Here is a 25,695-nt window from a genome sequence, read left to right as displayed (position 1 = left end):
AAATTCCTTCCAAGGAGTTTCTTATACTAAAGAAGCAACAAATCTAAACTAATCTCATACTATTGTGATTACTATCATTGATAATAATTAGGGTAAATAGCACAAGCTGAGATTGATATAAGCACTTTCAGGTTTATTAAACACTTTATAATAATTCTACTGGGGTAGGTTGTGGAAATATTATGATGCCATTTTGCAAATAAGGAAACAGGTTACAAGAGACTAAATAATGTGTCTAGGGTCACGTATTTGAAAATCGGGTATACAGAGGATGAGGCAGCTAGGTGACACAATGGATAAGAGCACCAGGTCTAGAGTCAGGAAGACCTGAGTTCAAATTTGACCTCAGACACTTACTAGCTGGGTGACCCTGGACAAATCACGTAACCCCATTTGCCTCACTTTCCTCATCTTTAAAATGAGCTGGAGGAGGAAATAGCAAACCACTCCAGTATCTTTGCCAAGAAAACCCCAAAATGAAGTCACAAAGAATCAGACACTACTGAAACAACTTAAAAGAAACACAAAGCAGAGGAAGATTGAACTTAGGTCTTTAAATAAAAAGATTCTTGTAAATTCAAAAGTATTCTGTAGTCTCTTTTAGTAGGAAAGCTCTTCTATAAATCCAAAGTATTCTTATTACAGAACAGAAGAGAATGCTTCATTAAAATCTATGAGCAGAATGCCCGAATAATGTAAACACAGGTGTTTGGAAAATAAAACTTAAAAAAAAATCAAGCAATCCAGATGGGTTAAATTCCTACTTGACTCCAGGCCAGTATTATTTGCCTGATCTAATAGCCCCTTCCTGAGAAGGGCTGCCTGCTGCAAAGCAACTGGAAAGTCTAGTGTGATAAAAGCCAGCTTGGAAAGGAGCCCAAGAGTCTTGCATTCCTCTGTAGATTTTCCCATTTCCTTAGACCAAAGATCATGAAAGAAAGAAGAGGGAAATCATTATTTGAAACTGAGGCAAGAGTTTTAAAGCCATAAATTAAGTTAATGCAGACTCACTCGAGGCTGGCTAGAGGAAAACTTGCTCTTGGTACTTGGCAGATGGAAACATTAACAGGATGCTTATTGGATTTTTAGATGGTTTTTTTTTGCTCTGGCTTTCAGCCCCCTCCCTTTCTTTCCTCCTTAAATGACTGTTAGAACATCATACCCATTGGGATACTCCATTTAGGGCCCTCAAATACTCCTCTTACCATTTAGAACAAGTTCTTTATCAGAAATGCAGCTAGAACTAGCTCAGAGAAGCTATCTCTTCACTGACTCAGCCCTGACTGGATGGTACACTCGGTACCACTGTAGAAATTGGGTCTCCTGACTGCCAAGCTGGGAGGCTTTGTAAATTGAATTATTACATACATCTTAGGAAAAATGTAAAAATAAAGACCCTTTTAAATTCCAAAAGCTAAGGATGAAAAACCATCAGGTGAGGGGTGGAGGGTATCCTTCAAATTGGGGAAAGGCCAGTCAGTAGGAGAGACACACTAGCAAGTGGAAGGCATATGTGATCTTTTGTTGTTGTTACTTCTTCTTTCCTTGGCAGAAAAAAGATACAGGAGTCCTGAGAGTTCAGGGACCCAACCATAGGTGCAAAGGAAATGACCGTTTTGAAGATGAATTGAAAGCAATCCTAGACAAGCCTCCACTTCCATCAGCAAAGAAAGCCAAGGGCAAAGACTTGAACTCCATGTGAAACCCTGATTGAATTGTACAAAAGCTGGAGGGATTCATTAATAAGATGGAAGCAGATGAGCTAGAGGGAATGTCAAGGTCACCTATTTACTTAAGGTAGCTGGGAGCCAGATATGGGGGTGGGAGGAGTGAACCTGGTCAGAGATCGTAGAGCTAAGGGCAAGTCACAGGGAAGCTAAAGAGGGTTCATAGTGAGTCAGAAAAAAATGTGTGAAGATTAGATTCGATTATGCAGTGATTGATAACCCCTGAAGATAAGGGAGTAAGGTTTTAGAAAGTGCCTGTTCGGTCAGTCATGTCTACTTATTCCTGATATCATTTGAGGTTTCCTTCTCCAATTCATTTGATAGATGAGGAAACTGAGGCAAACAGGTGAAGTGATTTTCCCCAGGGTCATGTAGCTACTAAGTATCTGAGACCAGATTTGGAATCAGGAAAATGAGTCTTCCTGACTGCAGGCCTGGCACCTGCCTAGCCTAGTATATCATCACTTCTGCTTTTATATCTTATATAAATATAATTTTCTTTAATATTTATGTTTTGAGTTTCTTTGATAGAAAGGGGTTTGGAAATGGATGGATACATAGATAGGTAGGTAGGTAGGTAGATAGATAGATAGATAGATAGATAGATAGATAGATAGATAGATAGATAGATAGATAGGTAGATAGATAGAAAGAAATAGCACAGATAGATGGAAAAGAAAAGCATTAATTTTTATTTAATTAACCAAGCCTGGCTTCTTAAATATAGTAGAAGAAAAAGCTCTTGATTATAATAGAAAAAGAATCTAAGGCCAAAGGTTGCTGCCTTTATTGTATACGTACACAGCACCTAACAGCCAATAACAGCCTCTAGGGTGCTGGCTTTATAAAGTCAGGTCGATGGAGCCGCGAGAATCACAATGATCCAGTGCTTAGGTAGCATGCACAAAATAAATGATTAGAATGTTCAGATAAGCTTAGGAAAACCCAGGTTAAAAGCCCATCAACCATGAACTAGGTTGTAATTGGATATATTATGGGGGGAAGGGGAGAATGTATAACAGGAGGTTAGAAATACTTATAGGGGAAAGAACATCCATAAAAATACTATTCTTAAAACCTCTAAGGATTGTTTAAATTCCCTCCTACCACTTCCTCTTCCCAGATATTTGTTGGGACCAACACTCACATCCATACCCATTCCAGGAATAGATATTCTTTTGCAAAACTTAGTAGATGACAAAGTGATATTGTTCTGTTTTCTTCGTTTAATGCCAACTGGCAATCACAGCCAGTATTCCTCTAAGTACTGGATGGTTTTTAAAGCCCTTTAACCCCTAATGTATTATCCAGATTTATTTTATTTTATTTTATTTTTTTACAAATGAGTAAAGTAAGGCTCAGTGAGGTAGTGATTTGCCCAAGATCAGATAGAAAGAAAAATATATCACCACATCTCTCACCTAGGTATTTTATCCCTACCTATAACTTTCTTGTCAGGACTCAACTATTAAAGTATCATGGAGATAAAAGTAAGAGGGAAATGGCCCTGGCATATATCTTTAGGGGTCACCTAGTCTTTATCTAGCCCCAGCTCCTATTGGATAGAATTTCATTAGCCCAAAATGGATAAAAGTGAGCTCTCTAGAAAGTTCCCTTCATTTCCCAGTTGGCCATCCAACTGGTTAAAGCCCATCCAACCTTATCACTGCACCTTTAGGATCATTAAACCTCCACAAAACATTACCAGGGAGGATCAGGATGTTAATCAAACCAGTGAGTTCTTGATAAGTAAGTACAAACTTATATGCTGCACTCATGGAGGGAGTATTGAATTCAGAATCACAAAACATAAATGAATACCTCTGCTTTGTTATTTATTAGCTATGTGAAATTGGGTAAGTGAATTTGTCTCACTAGACCTCCGATCTTTCCAGCTCTGTATCTCTGAACCTATGGTCCTTTGAATTATCCAGCCCTAGATCAAACCATGCTTTGCATGACAATCAGTCATCCACCTAGCAACATCATGCTGTCTACCTTGCTGCCATGTAGGCATCACCATCTCTCAACCCATAACTTTCATTTGGAGGAGCAGGAGGAGAAAGAGAAATAGTGCTGGTGGTGGTGGTGGTGGTAGTAGTAGTAGTAGTAGTAGAAGTAATAGCAGTAGTAGTAGTAGAAGTAATAGCAGTAGCAGTACTAGTGGAAGGGAGAGCAGCAGGAGCAGCAGTGTTTATATAAAACATTAAAGCTCTCCAAGTACATTATCTCATTTGATCCACACAACAACCCTGGAAGGCAGATTATTATCCTTATTTTACACTTATTACATTATTATCCTTATTTTACACTTGAAGGATCTGAGACACAGAAGTTTTGCCCATGGTCACACAGCTAGTAAATGTCAAAGCTTAAGGCAAAGTTCAAACTCAAATGTTCTTGTATCCTGGTCAGAAGGACCTACTCAAGATGCCATCTAGTTACCTAATCAAAAAATTCTGCCATTATTTCTGGAAAGGGGGTCTTAGTCAATTTTTCTATGGCTCCACCTGCCATATTAGTCACTTCCCAAACCAAAACACCCTTCCCTTGTCACCAATCCCCACAAATATGTTGTCTCCTTCATTAGCATATCAAGTCCTTAACACATACAAGCCAGATTTGGAATTAACATATTAAGATTAATGTATACTTCTCTGGAGTAGAGACTCAGAGTCTCATATTAATTCCAGTTCCGTTCCTCCTATATGGAAGTGTGCAGGTGATTTGATGTTTATCAAGTTCAGAATAATATATTTTAGTGAAAAGCATGTAAAGTCTCTGAGGGCAAGGCCTGGCTGGATTTTGTGTGATTCATCAAATCAGTTTTGTGGTTCAGGCATTTTTCGGTCTGCCCACCCTCTGAGTATTTCTTGGCAGAGATACCAGAACGGTTTACCATTTCTTCCTTTAGTTCATTTTGCAGATAAGGAAACTGAGTCAAATAGGGTTAAGCGACTTGACCAGCATCACACTGCTTGTAAGTGTTTAAGGCCTAATTTAAACTCAGGTCTTCCTATCTGCAGACCCTGATTCTATCCACTTAGCTAGCCCAGGACTTTGATGTAGAGTTAATTAATTGATTATGGTTAATTAATTAATAAATGCTTTTTATTCATTCTGGAGTTGGACAGGACTGATATGCACAAATTTAGATGGCTCCTTACCCAGAAAATGGATTTGCCATGTCAAAATCCACATGGAAATCTCAAATCAGGACAGCTTCCTTTAGAGACGAAGATTTCCCTGACTACATGGAATCTGGTGAGGTTTGTCTAGCAAGCTCCTTCCAGATCCAAATCTTTGATTTCCCTGCAGGCTCCCCTAGCCTTTTAGCAACTACATATTCAGAAGAAGCAGTTCCTAGAACCCTCTGACTCATAACCTGTATGTCCATACCTGACCTGGTCCCAGTATATCTATGCCATCTTCAGTCACCTTCCTACTAAGCATTCCCACGACGATGGCTCACTGACAACTCAACCTTGGGAAGTCGGGGACAAATCACATGTCCTCCCAAAAAACCTCTCAGCCCTTCTTGATGACTATAGGGCCCCAATGCCAAACTCCTAACTGAAGGGGTGACTTTGACTTTGAGTCCATAAATCTAGATTTCCATCATGCTTTCCTTGCCTACTACCGCTGTGATTTGAGGCATTAGGTCATCTCTCTGGGCCTTAGTTCTTTGTACTGTAAAATGAAAGGATCATATGTACATCGTTATATGATCATAGTAAACATTCAGATAACATCTGTGGTTTCCTCCTACAAAGAAGTAAGAATCCTGCCTGGCTCCCACCGTTGGGGTGGGAGCGGGGGACAGAAGGGTGCTATCCTTTACTTTTTCTCATCCTTCTAAGCACCTGTAGATGGCAAGGTGAAGGCCAGGGCCAGCTTGTTTTTCCTCATCTGACTGTTAGCAATGATGTATGAATAGACCAAGATGACAGCTTCATTTTCATAAGTTAACTTGCTCCTGGAGTAACAAAGAGCCAGAAACTCGCTCTTAATCATAACTTGGGGCCCTGCATAGAAAACAAAGACAAAGGCTTTTCCGTTAGTCACAGTGCTTTATTACCATAACTATGAAGAAAGCGAGACAGCCAGGAGAGAATACTGAACAAGTAGCTCATTGTGGCAGCCCTGGGCATCTCCTGGAGAGGCTTCCTCCAGGCTTCTGCCTCTTAATGAGATTGTAGTCAAAGAGTCCTTTTACACAGTAGTAGTAGTCCAAAGAGAGGCAAGATGCTAGCACAGAAAGGCTGTGGAATCCTGGGAGCTGGAAATGACCCGAGCGACATCTTCCCCCTGACCTTGGGTCTATGTGACCCTTAGAAAGTTGCCTAACTTCTCTGTACCCTTCTTCCACTGTCTGGAAGGTGAGAATTGTCCTGCTTCTGCTATACTTTGCAAGTGTTTCTTAAGCCTTAAAGCATTATGGAAATGTGTATTGTTGTTATCAGTCAGTAAGCATTTATTAATGCCTTCTGTGTTCCAGGAACTCTTATTGTGTTAGCCCGCCACCTCTAAGAACAGCCATACGGTCTGTATATGCCTGTATGTGTACATATTGTCTTCTCCCTTCCGCCATCATCTTTGCCGTAGAATAGAAGCTCTTGGAGGGCAAAAAGTCTTTTTTTCTTTTTTTTTTTCTCCATATTCCCTGCATTTAGCTTAGTGCCTAGCAAATTAATGTGTTTGTCAATTGGTTGCTGAATAGGTGATGGAAGCTCCTTGAGGCAGGGGGTTCATGGACCTGCTGACTTTATATCCCCAGCACTAACCATAGGTTCTGGGATACCGTAGATGCTTAAATGTCTATTGATGGTATCTCCCCCTGATAAAATGGAAGGTCCTTGAGGACAGGGCCTGTTTCATCTTTATCTTTCCTGGCACATAGCAGGCATTTAATGATGCCCATGGATTAATTCCTTCTAAGATCTAAAGGAACTTGTATTCTTTTTAGATTCCAGAAGTATTCTGAGCCTGGCAGAGGATATTGGGACTGCCTCTTTGCTGACCGTAGGAAGCCAGGCCTTTTATTATTGCAGTTGAAGAGCCCTCTGGCTGCTTACCCCAGCCACATGGTGACCACTGTTAGCTCGTGGTTTGGGTGGTTCACCAGAACCTTCAGATTCTGTTTTCATACGAACTGTTTTCATCGAATGTCTTTCCTATTCTGTGCTTTTTAGAATTGTTCATTTTTAAATTATTGATGTCACCATATAAATTGTTCTGCTCCTTCCCTTGTCATTATGCTTTAATTTATACAGTCTTCCTAGGTCTCTCTGAAATTGTGTCTGAATCCCATCTGGTAAGCTGGCTAGGGCAGTGGACTTGGAGTCAGGAGAATCTAGATTCAAATCCTACCTCAGATACTTGCAAGTTATATTACGCTGGGTAAAACACTTCTCTTTGCCTCAGTTTCCTTATCCGCACACTAGGAAAGATGGATTCACTGATCTCTAAGGTCTCTTCTAGCTGTAAATTGAGAACCTACATTTACATGGGATATATAAACTGGACCTACCAAGATCATCTCTCTAGAGCTAGTCATAGCTTTCCTAGGAAAGACAACTTAGCCTTTTCTACTTAAAATCTTCATCAATCCATTCCATCTGGAAATCCTTGGTCACCCATTTGGTTGGTTCAGGCTATCACTGGATTGATTGTGTGTGTGCGTGCGTGTGTGTGTGTGTGTGTTTGAATTTGAAAAAGATAATAAGGAAGGGAAGGAAAGAGACTGAGGAAAGAAGGGGAGAGACAGAAAAGGGCAAGGAAGGGAAGGGGAAGGAAGCAAGAAGAGAGACAGAGAGAGAGAGACAGAGAGAGACAGAGAGACAGAGAGAGACAGAGAGTGGAGGGGGGAGAGGGAGAGGGAGCTTATGGAAGTGATCAGATAAAATGATACAGTGGACTGAGTATTTTCTTTCTGCGCCTCTAATTTATGCATTTGTGCTGGGAAGATGATTTAGCTCCAGGCTCAGTAAATTGATCAAATAAATTACACCAACCTCACATACCATATCATTTCCCTGAGCTGTCATTGGGCTGAAGAGATGCTATATCACATGGCTCAGTATTCCAGGATGAAGGTGGGAGGTTGGCACTGCTCCATTTTGCATTCATTGGGTCAAGGATTCCAGATTGCTGCCAGCCCCTTTCCTGCATTTCCTACTCTTCTCTATTCCCAGAATTCTCTTCTTGATCTCATCAGTTACACCATCCTTATAGTTACTTAGGTTTATAATCTTAGAGTCAACTTCAGTTTTACATTTCACCTTCACCCTGCCCCCATTTCTAACTGGTGACATTTTAACTCTCCATCTACATCTTCTCACATGTCTGCCCCCTCCTCTCTATGTGCACAGACACATCCCCAGTTACGGTCCCCATCACTTATTGCATAGGCCATTGCAATATCTTCCTAATTGGTCTCCCAGAACTAAAGCGGTCTTCTTTCCAATCCATACACCAACCAGCTGACAACTGAATTCCTGAAGCATAGGGTCACATCACTTTTGTTTAAGAATGTCTAGTGGCTCTTCATTGCCTTTGTGATGAATTAAAATTTCTCTGCTCATCATAGAGCCATAGTAGGGCTTCAAATTACCTTTTCAGATATATTTCACACTGTTTTCCCTCCTATACACTATATTCTAATCCAGCCTACTGGTGCCCATGTATGACATTCTATCTTCTGTTTTTGCTTTTGTACAGGCCATCCTCCATGCCTCGAATGTGTCCCACCTCACCTCCATATCTTGGAAGACTGAGTTTTCTCCAATGCTTTACCTGTCCCCTTCCCCTGATCACTTCCTGCACAAGCATTTTCATAATGACCTCAATGGGTCCTTTCCTCCCACTCAGATTACTTTATAATCACATAATATATTAATTATCCCTCTTTCTGTTATATCTTCTCAGTTTGAGTACAAGCTTCTTGAGGTATTTCTTCTTTGCCTTGCATATAGTATTGAATAGTTATTGAATGAATAAATGGGCACTGATGGAAACCTTATGTTTCCTGAGAAAATGATTATCTAAGGCTATAGAAGAATAGATATGTATTTGAGGCAATGGGCAGAAATGAAGGAATGCTGATGATGTCAAAAGATGGGTGTGAATGCAGAACATCATGAATTGAGAATTAGAAAAGATCTTAGAGGTAGGTCATCTATTTCACTTTTCTTATAGATCAAGGCTCTGAAAGTAAAGTGACTTGCCCCTCGATAGTAAGTAGTAGAAATGAGATTTGAATCCTGGTTGTCTGACCAGAGGCAGGTAGGTGGTGGAGTGGACTGAGCACCAGGTCTGTAGCCAGAAAGACTTCTTCCTGAGTTCAAATCTGGCCTCCAGCACTTCCTATCTGGGAAAGTCACTTAACCATGTTTGCTTCGGTTTCTTCTATAAAATGAGCTGACGATGGAAATGGCAAACCATCTCAGCCTCTCTGCCAAGAAAACCCCAAATGGGGTCATGAAGAGTTGAACACAACTGAAAATGATTGAACATCAACAACCACCTCTGACTCTGGTACAATGGCACACAGAAAAGACAGAGAGGAGAAAAAATACACATACATCTATATACATATACATATATCCATCCGTACACACACAGATATATATATAAACATATGCACATGCACATATATACACATACACATGCATGTTTGTGTGTACACATGTGTATATGTGTGTATACATATATATGTATGTGTGTGTGTATATTGTATGTGTGTATGTGTATACTGACTGGAATTAGAATCAATGTGGATTTGAATCTATCATCTGACACACTTTTATGACCAAACACCCCTGGTCTTCATTTGCCTCATCTGTAAAATGAAGAAGCTTGACTAGGGGCTCTAATGCCCTCTCCATCTCGGATGGTCCTGTCACTCCAATCCATTGCTTTTTCTATGATGTACAATGACAAGTCTTGTGACCATGGACTAGTCTCTTCCCTTCTATAAACCTTAGATTCTTTGCCTCTAAATGCTGTTGAGATACTTGCTCTCCCTGCTTCAGGGGAGGTTGGGAAATAAATTTTCAAAGTGCCACAGATATGGGCCCTGCAATTCTTCTGTGTTAAGAACTTATCTCACTGTTCAAAGACTGGCATGGTTTATGAAAATGAGATAGTATGAACTTTGCAATTTCAAAGCACTCGATGAGATTGAGCTGTGTTGCTTGCCGTAGCTGTGTGATCTTCACCTGTAATTTCATCAAATGAGGAGCTCTGCAGAGAGACCCCTTCTCCACAATTCAGCATTATACAGAATGACCCATGGCTCCAGAAGTGATCCAACGTATTCCATCTTGGTTCACACCGTCAGTGGGCTTCATTTTTGTTGCTATCGAGTCATTTCACTTGTGTCTGACTCTTCAGGTAACCACATTTAGAGTTTTCTTGGCAAAGATACTGAAGTGGTTCACCATTTCCTTCTCATTTTAAAGATGAAAAAAACTGAGCAAATAGGATTTTACCCTGGTCACATAGCTAGTAAGTGTCTGAGGCCTGATTTGAACTCAGGTCCTCCTGTCTCCAGGTCAGGAGTTCTATCCATTGAGCCACCTAAGTGCCTGTAGGTTTCATAGGCAGCACTGAAACCCAGGTTTTCCTGACACTGAGACCAACTATCCCTCTACCACTTGATTCATTTATTATTGTCGTTATTTTCCTTGCCTCCCCTTTGCTAATGATTTTCCTACTTACTTTACAGGTCAACAGGTTTTGGGCTTGGTAGAGAACCAGAGTGATTGGTATTTGGGAAACCTGTGGAAAAATCACCGACCATGGCCTGCCCTTGGGAGGGGCTACAACACAGGTAGGTCATGAGATTCTCAGCGTATTCACAGGGCATGAAGGTATGACCTAAAAGCTTATTTTGAATCTTTTTGTATCAAAATCTTGCAGTCCAGACACTGTTGTTGAGTTTGGAGCTGGCTTGGACATTCAAAATTATCTCTTTCATCTGTCTCATTTTACCTCTGAAAAAACTGAAGCCCAGAGGGAGAAGGGACTTTATGGAATCATTGGATTACACAGTTGTAGCCAAAAGGAGTATTATAAACCATCTACCAAAGGTGGGGAACCTGTGTTCTCGAGGACACAAGTGATCTTCTAGGTCCTTGGGTGTGGCTTTTTCACTAAATCTAAGTTTTACAGAATAGATCCTTTTATTAAGGGTATTTGTTCTGTGAAGTTTGGATTCAGTCAGAGGGCCACACTTGAGGACCTAGAAGGCCACATGTGGCCTTGAGGCTGCAAGTTCCCCACCCCTGATAGACCAATCACTTTATTCTACAGATTAAAAAACAAACTAAAACAGAGAGTGGAATAGACTCTATGGGGTTATTATACCATAGATCTGGCTTCACAGCCATGTTTCTGTGACTCTTATATGTCACTAGTAACTAACACAGCACATTGTAAATAGTAGGAGCTTAATAAATGCATGTTGGATTGAAATGAAGTGAATGGTCGATGACAGATGCCACTTTGGAGTCCTAGTCCCAGTGCCCATTGAGCCCTTGACCTATCCATCTGCCCAGGAGGCATTCTGAACTCACCCAAGGAGTTGAAGGCATCGTCACAGAGTACTGTAGGTGGTACATGTGCTCCTCTTTGGTAAATGAGATTACAACATGACGTGAGACAGAAAGGAACCAGAGACAGGTTTACCTTGAAGGTGCATGCATATACTTCATGCCTCTGCCCAGAAGTACATCAGCTTACCTCACCATACTGAATGAGTTAGAGTGGCCAAAAGCTAAAGGAGACAGGGCAAGACATCTGGAGTTAGGAAAACTTGAGTCCATATACCACTTATACCACATAATAACTGTATGACCCAGGAGCAAGTGATTTAACTTTCTTCCTCTCTCTCTTAATCTGTCAAATGGGTGGGTTTGATTTGATGGCCTCTAAGGTCCTTCCTAATTCTAATTTTATGATGCTAGAAGCCTTTTTTTTAAAAAATATTGTATGCTAATTACATCTCTTCCATGCAAATCATATTGAGAATGCTATCCATTTAAAGGAATTTCTGTAATTCCTTTTGTAAAGCCAATTTATTCCCTTAGGGGTTTTTTTTGCTATTTTTTATGAAATGAACTTTGTTTTCATAAAGCAGGAGGCACCCACCTTTTCTTAGGGGGAGATGAGAAACCTGGAATGAACCTTGGAAGAAACATTTATTTTCTTTCTTCTGCAGCAAATAGTAACCGAAAATGTCAGATAAAGATATACTGCCTTGCCTGTAGGACAACAGCATTGGGGTCAGAGCTGTCCTACTAAAACAAAACACACACACAAAAATTGGGGCATCAATTCAGTTCACCAGGAGGTGGAAAGTATGCAGTCTAAGTGGCAATTTATTGTATCTGATGAGACACCCTTCCCTCCCACAGTGGAAGGAAAATGCAAGGAAGGAACCAGGTGGGAGACATAGGCACACACCCTTGCATCTAAATTACCTCTTGCTGCACACTTTCTGTGCCAGCATGCTTGAGTTACTTCCCTCTCTCCTGGTAATAAATGGGCAGAGCAGATGGCAGAAGCTCTTTTTAAAGGGATGTGTCCATTTGAATAACCTGATGATACTGCATGGTCATTACAAGGGGATTTATGTTGCCTTGGAAGAGATTGGGTTTGATGAAGAGGACTTGTTATTAAAGAGAAGAATGGGGCTGGACTTGCCAAGATAAGACAGCCAGGGCTGTAGATTCTCATGGAGAATGTGGAAATTACTCTTCATATTCCACAAAACCACCTGAGTCACCTCCAAGGTCTAGCCACATGACTTGCTCCTTGGAAAAGGCTATCAATAGAGTTGCTTGTGTTATAATGGAAAAGGACGCCAGATGTGAAATCCAAAGACGCAGGGTCATGATCTATTTCTACTCTTGAACTATTTGAGGGACCTTGGGCAGATCCCTTAACTCCCATTAAACCCTAATTTCCTCCAGTAAAAGTAGTGAAGAAAGTACTTACAGAATCGATCTCAGAAAGTTGCTACATGAATGGAATAAAATGTATATGAAACATTTTGTAGTCATAAAGGAACACATATGTGTTTTGTTTATGTAGAGACTTCCCATGCATCTCGGTCCTCATGATATTCCTCATTTCTTATGACAGAGACTCTTTCTCTCTAAATCCAGAATTCTCTGCTGCTCAGAGCATTGTATTCTAGTGGAATATGAGATTCAGTCAAGAAAAGGATGGGATGATTGATAACATCCTACTACCTTTCTGGATCACAGATCAGGTAGCCACTCTCTAATCCGTGGGTATCTCATTAACTTTCAGTTCCTGCCACCTTGATATAAATAATGGGTTACATTTAGGGCCTTTTATTTTATTTTTGACCTCTATGAAGTATATCCTTGGCAATGGAAGTGTCTGGGACAAAGGTTCATACTTGGAATCACCTCACATAATTCCAAATTGCTTTCCTGAATACATGAACCAATTCATCCATCAACAATTTATTTGTGCACCCACCCCTCCGCAACCCATCCTTTGCCATCTTTGCCAGTTTACTGGAAATGACTTGAAACATAGGGTCGTTTCAATTTTCATTATCTTATTAGTGGTGATTTAAAGCAGGCTTTCCTATGTCTTCTAATAGTTTGCAATTCCATTGAGAACAATGTGTTCATATCCTTTGACTGCTTATCTATGGGGGAATGGCTTTCATGATGCTCTCAAAGGGCTATGTGAATGACGGTGATAATGATGGTAATTATTGTCTACCTGTCAGGGTCATTGTGGGAATCAGGTGGAATAATGCAAGCGAAATACTTTAGAAACTATAAAGCATGACATTAATGTGCGCTGCTATTATTTTAGGATCTTGGGCTTTAGCACTAGAAAAAAGACCTCATGCAATTACCCGCATTTTACAGAAGAAGAAACTGCGATCCATAGAGGTTTAGTGGTTTGTTCAAGATCATCCAGGTCATAAGGAGCAGAGACAGAATTTGAACTCTGGTCTTGTCTTGTAAATCCAATGCTCTCTCTGCTATCCTGGCTAGATTGTTTGATTGAAATCTGAGATTCCATCTTGAGAGAAGGTGATGTGACTGGCAAGAGTCCCCCAGATACAACCAACAAACTACAAGATTGCTTCAGAGTTCCTTAGATGTCAACAAGCACCTTCAGATTGGAGACCCTATGGACGCCTTCACAGAATCATACATTTAAAAGCATCAAATGAAGTACACAGGATTACAAAGAAAACTAACTAACACAGTTTTTGGTTTTTTCCCTAATTAACAAGTACATGGACCCCAGTTTGAGGACTCTCAATATATTCTGTCCCTCTTTCAGCAGAGGAGGAAGATTGAGGCCCAAGAGTTGCCAGAGGAAACAGTTGCAGAGCCACTATTCGCCGACAGGTCCTCCATATCCAAATGCACTGTCTTGTCTGCGCCAAAACATCGCCTTTCTTTATCTGCCAGAAATCAAAAGCAGCCGGCCCTGGGCTTTTGCATATCCATGCTCTCTTCTGGGAGATAAGCATAGCAAAACCCTAGTGGAGAATGACATCTGCATTCACAGATGTCATGGCCTTCCCTCACCACTGCTCTTTGACCCCATAGAGAGGCCCAACTCACTTCCCATTTATTAAGCTTTGCATCTTGGCTTTCTTTACTCTCTCCTCAGGTGAGCCTGGGAGATAGAGAAGAGGGTCAGATCATTCCCCAACCCCATTCCCACTCAGGCCATTCACAGCTCATTTCCATTTTGGCCTATACCACTGAGCTGAGTCAAGAACAGCTGCCAATGCAGCTGTCAGTTAAGGCATTCTTGGGCAAAATTAACCAGAACCCCTATATTGTGGTAGATGAAGCCAAGTGAGGTGGCTAGGTGGTACAGTGGTTAAAGCACTGGTCCTGGAGTCAAGAAAACTTGAGTTCAAATAGGACCTCAGACCCTTACTATCTGTGTGATCCTGTATAAGTCACTTCATGAGTTGGCCCCAGTTTCCTCATCTGTAAAATGGGGGTAATAATAGCCCCTACCTCCCAAAGTTGTTGTGAGAATCAAATGAGGTAATCTTTCTAAAGGACTTGGCACTGTGCTAGGTGCATAGTATAGTGCCTAGCACATTGTATGTGCTATATAATTGTTAGCGATTATTTATTATTATTATCATAGGTTTATTCTGAAGAGGGGACCGCTAGGTGGCACAATGGATAGAGTACCAGGACTGAAGTCAAGAAGACTCATCTTTGTGAGCTCAAATCCAGCCTCAGACACTTAACTAGCTGTGTGACCCCATTTATCTCAGTTTCTTATCTGTCTTTAAATAAAAATAAGTTGGAGAAGGAAATGGTAAACCACTTCAGTATCTTTGCAAGAAAACCCCAAATAGGGTCATAAAAAGTTGGACATAATTGAACAGCAACAACAACAACAAAAAACTCTTAGCAGGTAGAAGTTTCCTGGGTAAGCCTGGCCATAGAGAAGGAGTTTAGCAGTAGAAATTACTCTTTTTTTTTGTTCTGATAGACTCATTAAAGTCTACCATGTTCAGCTTCTGTGCAGTGGGAAGACAGCAGGGTACAGTGGGCAGAGTCCAAAATTTGGAATCCTGAGATCCGGGTTCAAATTTCAGTTCCATGACCTCAGGTAAATCGCTTAATCTCTTTGGCTCGCAGTTTTCTCATCATTTGAACTAGAACAGGGCTTTTCAACTTGGGTCTGTGAACTTTGAAAAAAAATCAATAGAGTGTTTCCCCTTATGATCCGGTACATTTTTATCTATTTAAAAACATGATTCTGAGACTGGGTCCTAAGCTTTACCATATTGCCAAGGGATCCAGGGCACAGTAAAGGTTAAGAAATTCCAGATTAGGTGGTTTTCAAGGTGTCATGAAACCTAGACCACTCCATCCCTTACTCACTGTCCTTTCAAACTCCAAACCAAGGATGAACTCAGAGATCCTAGAGGTCCACTACCCCTTATCGGACAGGACCTTATTGTCCAGCTTTCCATCGGTGTTCATGCCATACTGGTATGTGTCATATGGGAGAAATGTTAGCAAGAACAAACAATGATTTAATACCTACTTTGTGCCAGGCCCTGTGATAGGCACCAGAGATAACAAAAGTTAACTCCCTCACTCTCAAAGAACTGACATTTTACTGGGAAGAAACAAGAAGCGAGCAGTTAATGAAAAATAAAACTTATTCAAAGTAATTTGGATGAGCAAAAGCCCTAGCAATGGAGGACAGGATGAGAAAAAGTCTCATGGAAGAGATGACCTTTGCACTGAGCCTTGGAAGAAGGTAAAGATTCTGTGAAGTAAAAGAGAGACAGGAGATGAGGTCCCAAGCTCTGGCTTGTGCATGTGCATTAGAGTTGTACTGCTTTGATTACATTGTTTGGACTGTTACTAGTGAGCGCTTATGGAGAGCTCCTCGTGTGTTGGCAATGCAAAGCATGTGACCATCTTACAAGCGGGAGATACTTTAGAGAGCATCTCGTCTACTCTGTCTCTCTTTCTCTAAGAACCAGCTCAGGAGATCTCAGTTTCTGTACCACCCCTGACCCCAGCGGAGGTTTTGTTCATTTCTCCTTTGCCTCACTTGGCTTCATATAAGGATAATGGTGGTGGTGGTGGTGGTGATGGGTGATGGTGGTGATGGGTAGTGGTGACGATGATGATGATGATGATGATGATGATGAACAACAAAAACAAGAGCAACTGCTGCTATTTACATAGCGTTACCGTATAGTAGCACTTGGCACTGTGCAAAGTGCTTTACAACAATTATCCCATTTAATCCTCACAACCCTGGGAGGGTAGGTGCTGTTATTATCCCCATTTTACAGATGAAGAAACCAAAGCAAACTGGGATTAAATGACTTGCCCAGAATCACTCATCTAGTAAGTGTCCGTTCTGTTTCTCATCCCTACCAGTAGACTGTAAGTTCATTGAAGGCAAAGGCTGTTTTGATTCAGTATCCCCACCACCAGCACATTGGACTGCCATAGAATATTAACCAGATCAAATTTGATGTTATTCCCCCTGCAGATATCACTTCTATAGCATCTCTGACACATCACTGTGATTCAAACCCATGCCCATTCTATATTCTGATCCATTAATTCATAATTTCTAGTTAATTCATAATTCTAAATCCTAATCCATTCTAAACTCAGAGAACTTTCTGGTAGATCACTGAGCCTCACCATGAGATCCAAACACAATAAATTTATAGAAAGAAGTAGACTTGGAAGTCATCAAGTTCAGACACCACCACCCCTCCCTCCCGGCCACTTCACATATGACAGATAAGGCACAGAGCAGCTAAGGGGCTTGCCTAAGTTCACGTAAGTAGTAAGTATCAGACGAGATTGCAGATCCTCCTGATTTCCACTTCCGTACCCTATGACAATGTGCCATAGTGAATAGAAATCTGGCCTTGGCCCAAGGGACATTTTCAGTTTTATCTCCACTTCTGAAATCCAGTGATTGTGTTTCCCTGATTCCTTTCCATTGAAAGGTTAACCTTTCCATGCTTTCAGCAACTCTGGAAAACTATTAGTTGATGAAGAGATGCCAACTTGCATTGGTGGAGGGAGTTTCCTCCTCTGAGATTTTATCAATGAAATCACACACCCAATCTCTTCTTGTTGCTATTCAGTCATTTTCAGTTGTGCCTGACTCTTCCTGACCCCATTTGGAGTTTTCTTGGCAGAGATAATGCCATTTTTTTCTCCAGTTCATTTTACAGGTGAAGAAACCAAGGCAAACAGGGTGAAATGCCTTGCCCAAGATCCCACAGCTAGCAAATGTCTAAGGTCAGATTTGAGTCTTCTGACTCCAGGCTCACCACTATATCCACTGCACTACTAAGCTGCCCAGTCTAATCCCTAACTTTGTCCTAATTACTCATTCATAAAAATACTTTTCATTTTATGTATGTTATTTCATTTGACCTTCACTATAACCTTATGAAGGAGGTTCAAAAAAGTAATGTCAGTTACCAGGGCTGGTAAATGTCACAGCCATGGCTTGAGACCAGGTATTCCAAATCCAAGTTTGGTGTTCATTTTAGTGTGTCATGCTGCTGTTGGTTGGAAATGTTCAGAGTGAAAACTATTGACCTCTATCATGATTAGCGAATTAGACCAAAGGTATCAAACACACTGCCAACATGAACCAGGTTAAAATCTAATTGAGAAATATTTAACAAAATAAAAATACAATAGAACATAGATAATGTTAATATATGGTTTTCTATGCCAGAATGTGGCAACAGGGATCCTTCTGTAGAGTTTAGGGATTCCTGTTTCTACTTGAGTTTGACACCACTGGATTAGGCCATAAGAAGAAGATAGGTATTTCAGGACTGAAGGAGGAGGAAGACATATAACTTGTGGATCATAGGATTTAGTGATGAAAGGGATCTCTGACAGCATCCAGTCCAACTGCTTTATTTAATACATGAGGACACTGAGGTCAGGAGATGTCAACTGATTTCCCTGTGGTTGCACAAATAGTACATGACAGAGGAAGTCTTTGAACCCAGGTTTTTGATTCTAAATTCAACCCACTTTTCTACTAAATCAGGATCACTGGATTTCAAGCCAGAATGTACCTTAGGGAAAATCTATGTCCATCTCCTTATTTTATATGTCAAATTATTGAGAATTAACAAGGAGAAACAACTGTTCAAGGTCAACTGATAGTAATGGAAGCCAGATACAAATCCATAAAATCTGACTTCAAATTCAGCTTTTTCCAGTGAGCCTCTGAGTCTCTTCAACTTAAGATGTTCATGAAAAACCCTTCATTTTATATGCTAGAGAGCTCACCCCATAGGCCTTTCATCCTAGCTATCCCCTTCCCCCCGTTAAGTCCCTTTCCTGGCTTTGGAAGGGCCTTTAAAAGAAAAATTATTGCTACTCTTAATTTCTTGTGTTAGAGCCAAGTTATTCAATCCAACAAGCTGTTTTAACTATTGTACCATGACTCTTTCTTTGGCCCATCTAATAAAACTTGGCGTGCGACCTTATTGAACATTTTGTAGAAACATCAGCTCCAGAGGGTTCCGTCTACCTGATTTCTCCTTGGTATATCTGAAAAAAACCCCAAGAAGGTAGAGAAAAAGCAAAACATAAAAGATCCCCCTCTTATCCACCTTGGACGAGGTGGTCTCTGAGGTTTCTCTTAAGATTTATAGAAGGGATGAGGTATTTGTCCCTCCCTTTTCACCCACTCCTCAGTAGAGATTTCCCAATTCAAGTAGCTTCTGAGCCATATCTTTCTTCCTTGAAATAATCTGATGGAAAATGTATACATTTCACTTTAGATTCCAGGGTCTGGCAGATAACACTTCATCATATCCTGGAAAGACCTCTGCCTTTTTCTTGCCCTGAGAGACCCCACTCATTGGCCTTTCTGAAGTCTACTTCATCTGTCTCTCTGATCTTCTAATACTTCTTCCTAGTACAGAGTACTGGCCCTATCCTTCCCCTGTTCAAATCTCTTAGCAGCCAAATCCAATGGCCTTTACTCAGTTCTCAGTCCCCCTTACCTCTCTGCAGCCTTTGACACTTGATCACCCTCTCCTTGATACTCTCTTGTCTCTAAATTTTCAAAGTACCCCTCTCCTGGTTTTCCTCCTACCTCTCTCACTGCTCCTCCTCAGTCCCCTCTGCTAGATCCTCTCCCAGATCACCCCTCTAAAACTGGTGTTCTGTCCTGACTCTCTCTCTTCTTCTTCCTCTGTGTGAGTTCCCTTGGTGATCTCATCACTTCCCTTGGATTTAATTATTGTCTCTATAGAGATGATTCTCAAATCTGCCTTTACCACTCCACCCTCTCTGCTGACCTCCAGAAGCCTATTCATTGAATGGGTATATCTTACTCAAAGTGAGAATGCTATAAGACCATAGCCTGAAAAGGGTCTCACAATGCATCCTGGGCCATCTCCAGCCTTTCTGATGATTATCAGGCCATTAGATTCAGATGGCTCAGCAGAAGAAAGTGAGGTTGGTGACCTTGCACAGCCCTCCATCACTCAAATCAGTCAACTGCAAGTCATGTCATCATCTTGATGTCATGATCCTCTTTGAGAACAAAAGACAAAAATGACAACAAGGAAATGCCTTTCAGTCATTTCAAACTGGATGTCCAGTAGACATCTTAAACTCAACATGTCCAAAGTCAACTCATTATCTTCCCCCTAGACCCTGCTCCCCTCCACCTTCTCTGTTACTCTAAAAGACACCACCTTCTTCTAAGTTGCAAGCAGGTCCTTCCTGCTTGCAACTTAGGCATCATCCTGGACTCCTCATTATTTCTCAGCACTGCCCCCATATCCAAGCTGTTGCCAAAGCCTGTTGATTTCACCATCGTAGCATCTTTTGAATACACCCCCTTCTCCCCTCTGACACAGGCTCTGGTCACTGTAACAGCTGCTAGTGGGTCTGCCTGGCTCAATATCTCCCCACTCCAATCCATCCTCCATTCAGCCACTAAAGTAATTGTCCTAAAACACAGGTCCAATCATGTCATACACACTCCCTCCTCAATAAACTCCAATAAATTCTAGGATTAATGCAAAATTCTTCACTTGACATTCATAGCTGTCATCACCCAGCCCCCTCCTACTTTTCCAGTCTTCTTATACCTTACTCCCTGATGAGAACTCGGATCCAGTGACATTGTCCTCGTGGCTGTTTCACAAACAAGATGGTCCATCTCTTGTCTCTGGACATTTTCTCTGGCTGTCCCCCTAACTACAGTGCTTTCCTTCTTCATTTCTACTTCTTGGCTTCCCTGACTTCCTTTCAGTACCAAATATTATCCCATCTTCTACAGGAAGCCTTCCCCAACCCTTCTTAATTCTAGCTCCTTCCCTCCCTTAATTATTTCCTTTTTATCCTGTGTGTGGCTTGTTTGTACATTTTTGTTTGCATGTTTTCTCCCCTGTTTGATTGTGAGGGCAGGGACTGTCTTTTGTCTCTTTTTATATCCCTAAGTCTTAGCATGGTGCTCAGCACAAAGTAGGCTCTTAATACATGTTTATCAGTTGATCAAATGTTTTCAGTGACTGTTTATTGCCTCTAAGCTAGGATAAAATCCATACTCCTTAGTCAGGCACTCCCACAGTCTTTCTGGCCTTCATCATGACAAGCTTCCTTAGCCCTCTAGCTTTCCCTTTCCATCTTACACTCCAGTTTCTATTCCAAGACTTTAGACTCCTTTGGGTAAGAGTACTTTCTATCTGGCAGCTGGAGCCAGACCCACTATCTTGCTTCAGCCTGTCTGCTACCATACATGCCTTGGTTTCTAACTCTAGCTCTGGCATCAGGGTCAGGACTCACCTATGATTTCCTTGGAACAAGGAATTCCCAAGGGAGGAACTCCCTCTGCCAGTGTAGGTGGGCACTTCCTCTGCAAAGCTTGGTAGTGAAGAGTTCCCTAAATCACAGAGATGTTAAGATATTCGCCCAGAGTTGCACAACCAAAGTATCTCAAAGGTTGGACTTGAATCCAGGTCTTCCTGGCTTCAAGGCTGGCATTCTATCCACTTACTTATGTGTCTCAAACATTTGCATAGGGAAGGAAATGAGCACGTGTTTGAATAAACATGGGAAAGACAGACACAGAACTAGGAACTTCAGGTAGCTAGGTGGCCCAGTGGATGGAGAGCTGCACCTACAGTTGGGAAAACCACAGACTTGGAAGAGAAGGAAGGGGGAAGAGTTAGAGGAGGAGAAAGAGGAGAATAGAAAGGGAGAAGGAAGGAAGAAAAATCAAGGGAGGAGGAAGAAAAGGGGAGAAGAAGAAGAAAAAGATAAGTATAAGAGCTAGAAGAGGGGAACAGGGGCAAAGGAAGAGGAAGAGAAAAAGGAGGTGAGAAGAAAAACTAGAGGGGGAGGAGAGGAGGAGAAAGATGAGGATAAGAGAGAGAGGGGGTCATGGAAGAGGAGAGAGAAGGAAAATAAGAGGTATAGGAAGGGAGGAGAAGGAATAGAGGGGAAAGAGGAGGAAGAGAAGAGAAGAGGGGCAGGAGGAGGAGAATAGGGGTGGAGGAGATGTGGAGAAGGGGGGGTGAGAAAGAGGGAGGAGGAGAAAGAAAGGGAGGATGTTTTAGAGTTCACATCAAATTGGAGACTGCCTTAGCTTTTCAGATGTGGACAGTGTCTCTTACACAAAGGATAAGGTGCCTCAGGCCTTGGAAGCCATAATCCATTTGGAAACATGTGAAAATGGAACAGACTCATTTACTGAGAGGAAGGTAAGGGAGCCTGGCCCCAACATGAAAGCATTAGGGACTTGTTGCCACGGGCACCGTGAAATCAGATGTGGCTGCCTAGTAATAGAGCATTGAGCTAGGAAGCCTGCGAGGGACAGCAGCCAGACCATCATTCATCAGCACCCGCTCTACCAACCATTGTTTGCCCCCGCCAGAGCTGGTATTAGACCAGGAAAAGAAAAAATGACCAGAAGCTCTGACCACCATTCCCTCTGTCATTGTTCTTAGCTTTGAAATGAAAAAGAAAAGGGAGGCAGGAGGGGAGGAGCACAAACCAAAGTCGGGTGGAAAACAAGGATAATTAACTGGTCAGCATTTGTCTTGAACAAATGTGCTTTGGGTGCGCTGTCTTCTGATTTTCTTCAAGAAGTCTCACGTGTGTAGGAATGTGTGCTTTACACAGGAGTATCCCCTGATCCTATGTAGCCAGGTTGGCCATTAGCTCTAAATTAGCAATGGTAAATAGGAGACCCTGAGGGCTATCTCTCTTCCCCTCCCCACTTCAGGCATTAATGCAAATACTGTGGAGAAAGGAGGGTGGATGTAACCACAAGGTAACATTGAATTAGAACATGAGAGGAAGATAGGTATTTCAGGAATGTGGGGGGAGGAAGAAGACATATCACTCAGAGGAGGGTTTAATGAGGAAAGGGATCTTACAGGGTATCTAATCCAACCCCTTTATTTTATATGTGAAGATGAGAGAAGTCAAGTGATTTGCCCCTTACCCTTGGGTAAGTCGGGCCACTTAGCCTTGAATGGAGCTCCAAACTCATGGGGGAAGAGGGGTGTTATAAGAAGTATACAAAATGCTGCTTAGCAATCCACTAGCTCTAGGGAGCTCTAAATGGATTGCAGGAACTTCGACTAAGAGCAATGATGTTGGACCAGATCCTGGATTTATGTTTGCCATAGCATGTCATGATAATATTTGATCCTGTCCCCTTTTCCACCTGTTCTGTGACTTCTGTGGTTGTTTATGACTTTTCTCCACAGGATTAGAAACCCAGGGATGAAATTCTCTCTTTGGTTGATCCTAGACTGGTTCTGTAGCCTAGTGGTATCAAACTCAAATAAAAATGGGGACCACTAAGCCATACATAAAGTTGTTTTTAGGCAGCATATGGACTTAGAAAACCAAATATTTGTAGTTTATGTGTTCTATAGTATCTTTATTTATTTTGTTAAATATTTTCCAATTACATTTGGAATTTGTTAAATATTTTGTTCAATATTTTCCAATTACATTGTAAGCTAGTTTGGGCACTGGGAAGCATTGTGAGCTTCCAGGGGGTATTTGACAAGGGTTGGAGGTGGGGACAGACAGACAGATAGACATAGAGAGGAGAAAGAAATGAGAGCTAGATGATAAGATAGATAGATAGATAGATAGATAGATAGATAGATAGATAGATAGATAGATAGATAGATAGATGATAGATAAGTAGATAGATAGATTAATTGATTGATTTTGGGGGAAGGGATTCCTTGTTAGTGAGAATCCTCCATTAAAGTACTGCTCCAATATATGCTGTCTCCCCTATTAGCATGTAAGATTCTGGATGCCAGAGATTATGATTTTGCATTTCTTTGTATCCCAGCTCTTAGTACAGAGCCTGACATATTGTAAGGGTTTTATAGATGCTTGCTAATTGACTGACTGCTTTATCATGGCACTGATGTTGGCCCTGAGTTCTCAGTCTGTGCCAGAAGATCTTGGCGTGGTACCATAGAAAGGGCAACAGCTTTAGAGTCAGAGAATCTAGGTTCAAATCACAGATCTGTTTCTTACTTGGACCTTGGCAAGTCAGCCCATCTTCCTTTTCCTCAGTTTCCCCATGTATAAAATGAGGGCATTTTATTTGATGTTTTCTAAAGTCTCATCTAACTCTAAGTCCTATGATCCTATCAAGCTCTGGCAAACCAGAAAGGCTTTGAGATCAGGACTAGTGACAGATTCTATTTCTGTTGTCCAAGAATCCGCTTAGCTAAATTCATAGAGGATTAACATTAGAAGATTGGATACCAAGTGATGAATATTTTGGCCACTGGAACTCATGAAAGCACTTCTTTACAGAAAAGCTTTTTGTGATCTGCATCAATGGAGAGCTTAGTCACACTGATGAAATCATGGATCTTTTGATATAAAGATCAGTGGGCAAAAAGGGAAAGGAGCAAAGCTTAACACTGATTACCATGTGCATAATCTGTGCTTTCTCCAAGGACACATCCCATCTACATTTCATTTGAGTTTAACAAAATGAACCCATGTCCAGCTACTACCTGTGGTTTGTTCTACATTCTTGACCAATGACATCCCACTCGTGATGTCTTGATTTGTACATGAATTGGATTTGCATGTGAGGGAGGCAAACTGCACAAAGTCATCACCCTTGCTCTCTCCTCCAAAGTCATTGGAATCCAGTGGCAAGCACAAGAGCAAGTCAAATGGGGATGGCCCAGGATGCCACCACTTTGGGAAATTTACCACTCTGAACTTCACTTTCCCCATCTGTAAAACTAGAAGGTTGGACTAGATGCGCTCCCAGGTCCCTCCTAGCTCTAAATCTATGATCCTATGATTCTCCTAACTGGGGGGTGCAGGTAGGTGATGCCTTAGTTCACAGAACACCAGGCCTGGAGTCAAGAGAACATCTTAAGTTCAAGTCCAGCCTCAGATACTTTGTAGCTGAGAGATCCTGAGCAAGTCACTTAACTCCATTTGCCTCAGTTTCCTCATCTCTCAAATGAGCTGGAGAAGGAAATAGCAAACCACTGCAGTAGCTGTGCCAAGAACATCCCAAATGTGGTCATGGAGAGTTGGACATGACTGAAAGAACCAAACAGCAACAATGACATGACATGATTCTCTTATACTATGTTACTCTACCATGGAGTCTTGAATCAAAGACCTATGAAGAGATACTCGAATCCCCTTAAGCAGATCATTTATTCGGTTTAGATCTCCATTTTCTCATCTGCCTTCAAGTCAACTGTGCACCAGTCAGTGTGCTAAGTGCTGGGGATATAAATATGAGCATTTAGAAAAATACTTTCATCTTTTAAAGAGCTTACATTTTAATAGGGGAAGACAGCACATAAAACACCCATAAAATGAAGGAATGGTAGGTCTCAGTGGCCTCTGATGTCTCCTTCAGCTCTCAGTTCATGATCCTCCACTATATTCCTATTGCAATTCATTTTTCTCCCACAACTGGTCCAATTTCTATAACTCCCAGTTCCCCTAGATAGTTTTATGGCATTTTTGACATTTGACAATGACAGGTCAGTGGGGTTTGATTCTTCAAAGTGACACATTGGTTTCTGCGATGGCTAAGCAGGGGCCACGACAAATGAGCTATTCCTCAGCTCAAATCATTTCTTAAAAGATTTAACATTTGCTCAAACACGCATCATTCTCTGAGAAAATAACCGTTATATGCCTTGGTTCTTGGCTCCTGTCAGTGACTTCTGGAATATCTAAGTGGCCCAGTAAGGCTAGGATTGCTAGCAACTGCTAAGAGGACTTTTGAGAGGCAATTTGATATGGTAGTAGGTAGATCTAACTTCAAATCTCATCTCTGATACTTGTTAGCTAGGTGACACTGGACAAGTCACTTTGCCCTTCTCCCTCTATAAAATGACTTTAGACTCCATGGCCTCCAAGGCATT

General features: G+C 41.4%; 1 protein-coding gene across 2 annotated transcripts in view; it reads left to right on the top strand.

The window, feature by feature from the left end:
* LARGE1 (LARGE xylosyl- and glucuronyltransferase 1) overlaps window positions 1-25,695 on the top strand; it is a 611,843-nt gene that overhangs the window by 452,115 nt on the left and 134,033 nt on the right. For both annotated transcript variants that reach the window (XM_072655854.1, XM_072655855.1), the window contains exon 7: window positions 10,456-10,560. In XM_072655854.1, coding sequence (XP_072511955.1) covers window positions 10,456-10,560 — 105 coding nt within the window. The remainder of the gene's footprint in view (window positions 1-10,455; window positions 10,561-25,695) is intronic.

The sequence above is a fragment of the Notamacropus eugenii genome, chromosome 3, assembly GCF_028372415.1.
Source record: "Notamacropus eugenii isolate mMacEug1 chromosome 3, mMacEug1.pri_v2, whole genome shotgun sequence".
NCBI classification, from domain to species: Eukaryota; Metazoa; Chordata; class Mammalia; order Diprotodontia; family Macropodidae; genus Notamacropus; species Notamacropus eugenii.
This window is presented reverse-complemented; position numbering and strand designations above follow the sequence as displayed.